Source organism: Homarus americanus, unplaced genomic scaffold (genome assembly GCF_018991925.1).
Source record: "Homarus americanus isolate GMGI-L3 unplaced genomic scaffold, GMGI_Hamer_2.0 scaffold25827, whole genome shotgun sequence".
NCBI lineage: Eukaryota > Metazoa > Arthropoda > Malacostraca > Decapoda > Nephropidae > Homarus > Homarus americanus.
This window is the reverse complement of record NW_024738300.1, coordinates 6,116,833-6,119,077: the sequence shown is the minus strand read 5'-3', so window position 1 is coordinate 6,119,077 and position 2,245 is coordinate 6,116,833. Positions and strand designations below refer to the sequence as shown.

Below are 2,245 nucleotides of genomic sequence, written 5' to 3'. Positions count from 1 at the left end.
TCACTTTACCAGACGAGGGTAGGCTTGTGTGAACGCACACCAGAATTCTCCAAGGCTCTTCGAGTTGAATTCATTTCGTAACATTTCCTTTGTCTTCAGGTAGTAAGTGCTGGAACGCTGGAAAGTTTTAAAAGGAGGCTAGATAGATTCATGGATGATAGAGAGTGGTAGTAACTCTCGACAGGAGCTGCCATGCACAGGCCAACCGGCCTATTGCAGACTCCTTATTTTCTTATGTTCTTATGTTTATCACTGATACAGTCTATGTCGGCAAGGAAAGGATTACGAATCCATGCTTCAACTTTAAGGTCACCTGAGCAGAAGTAACCTTCGAAAGAGTTCTGCAGAATATCCAGACGTCTGCAGAATTCTGCCTGCAGAGAAATTGACAGGGCCTCGTCACTCTCGATTCTATCCTCCAGAAGCACTTCCTCTAACATTGGAAAGTTTGCATAGTTGTCTGCCTCCAAACTCCTCTTCCACAGTGGCAGCTTGGCCAGAAAAGCTTGCAGTCTTTCAGCAGCATCCATAATGATGACTCCAGGGCCTTGAATCGCAAGATTAACCTCATTCATATGGCCAAAAATATCCGCCAAGTAGGCCAAGCCATGAATGAACACCTCACTGCTAAACTGTTCTGAGAGTGGGCTTTCTTTTTCTCTCAATAAAAGTGAAACTTCTGCTCGAAGTTCAGTCAAGCGCTTCAAGATTTGTCGTCTTGAAAGCCAGCGAACTTCTGTGTGGTAGAGAAGAACTTCATATTCTGCTCCCATTTCTTGACAAAACCTCTTGAAAACGCAATGGTTCACAGCCCTGGCTCTGATGAAGTTGACGACTTTCACGCCAGTAGACAAGACTTCTTTCAGAATTGCTGCCAGATTCTTTGATGCCAATGCATGCCGATGTACAAAACAATGGGTCATGATGACCTGAGAAGCTTCTTTCTTCACCAAAGCAGCAAAACCAGATGTGTTGCCAAGCATCGGAGATGCTCCGTCTGTGCACAGAGTACCAAGATTTTTCTTCCAATCGAAGTTTTGCTTGGCAAATAAACTATTCACCATTTCTAAGATGTCGCTGGCCTTTGTAGTTTCCAAAAGGGGCTCACAAAATAGGAATTCTTCTTTGATGGCATCAGCAAGCATATAACGGACGAAAGCCAGGAGCGGGCTGCACTGAGAGACGTCAGTAGTTTCATCCAGTTGCATGCTGAACGGAAATGGCGTAGCTGCCAATTCTTTCGTTACTTGCTTCAGAATGTTAGAAGAAATGTCAACAATTCTAGAGTGGATGACGTCATTTGACAAAGGCTCTGCTGCAATTTTCTTTCTCTGCTCCAAACCACAAACCAGCTCGACCATTTCCAGGGCACATGGCTTTACCAAGGTCTCTCCAATCGTATGTGGGTTTTTTTCCTTGGCAATGCGATAACCAACCTTGTAGGATGCTTCAAGACAAGGCTTTTGTGTTGGGGCAAATCCAAGTTTTGGTAAAGTTCCAGCTTTCTCAAATCGAGCCTTCTTTGCACGAAATAGATCAACACTGTCCGATGCATTTTCAGGATGGACAGACGTGAGGTGCTCCTTCAGCTTTGTTGGCTTCATAAGAGCATAAGAACATAAGAAAATAAGGAGTCTGCAATAGGCCGGTTGGCCTGTTCATGGCAGCTCCTGTCGAGAGTTACTACCACTCTGTCATCCATGAATCTATCCAGTCTCCTTTTGAAACTTTCCCGCGTTCCAGCACTTACTACATAGTTGCTAAGCTTGTTCCACTCGTCCACCACCCTATTTGTGAACCAGTTCCTTCCTATCTCCCTCCTAAACCTAAACTTATCCAACTTAAATCCGTTGCTTCGAGTCCTATCCTGCTCGGATATTATAAGAACTTTATCTATATCCCCTTTATTGATTCCTTTCACCCACTTGAATACTTCTATCATATCTTCCCGCACTCTTCGTCTTTCTAGGGAAGCCGGAAGTGTGGTGGGAAGCAGGGAGTGTGGCGTTTGGCGGAAATTCGTCAGCTAAAGGGTAATATTATGAAATTCGATGACGTAGACGGTAGACTGTGACGTCACTGTACCGGCTACGGTGGCTCCTTCTGAGTAATACCAAAATTGTTAATTAGGCCTTTTTGGGGGTTAAATGCAAAATAAAAATGACAGAATAATTATGAAGGAATTTTATTTGATTTCCTTCATTTTATAATTGATAGTTTAGCCATACTGCTTTATGATGAGTTG

The 2,245-nt window shown here is 43.7% G+C and overlaps 1 protein-coding gene across 1 annotated transcript; it reads right to left on the bottom strand.

The window, feature by feature from the left end:
* Positions 1-224: 224 nt before the first annotated feature.
* On the bottom strand, positions 225-1,604 carry LOC121873955 (protein ZBED8-like). Its single transcript, XM_042377833.1, has one exon. It carries the CDS (start codon positions 1,602-1,604, stop codon positions 225-227), a length of 1,380 nt encoding a protein of 459 aa, XP_042233767.1.
* Between the last annotated feature and the right edge of the window lie 641 nt (positions 1,605-2,245).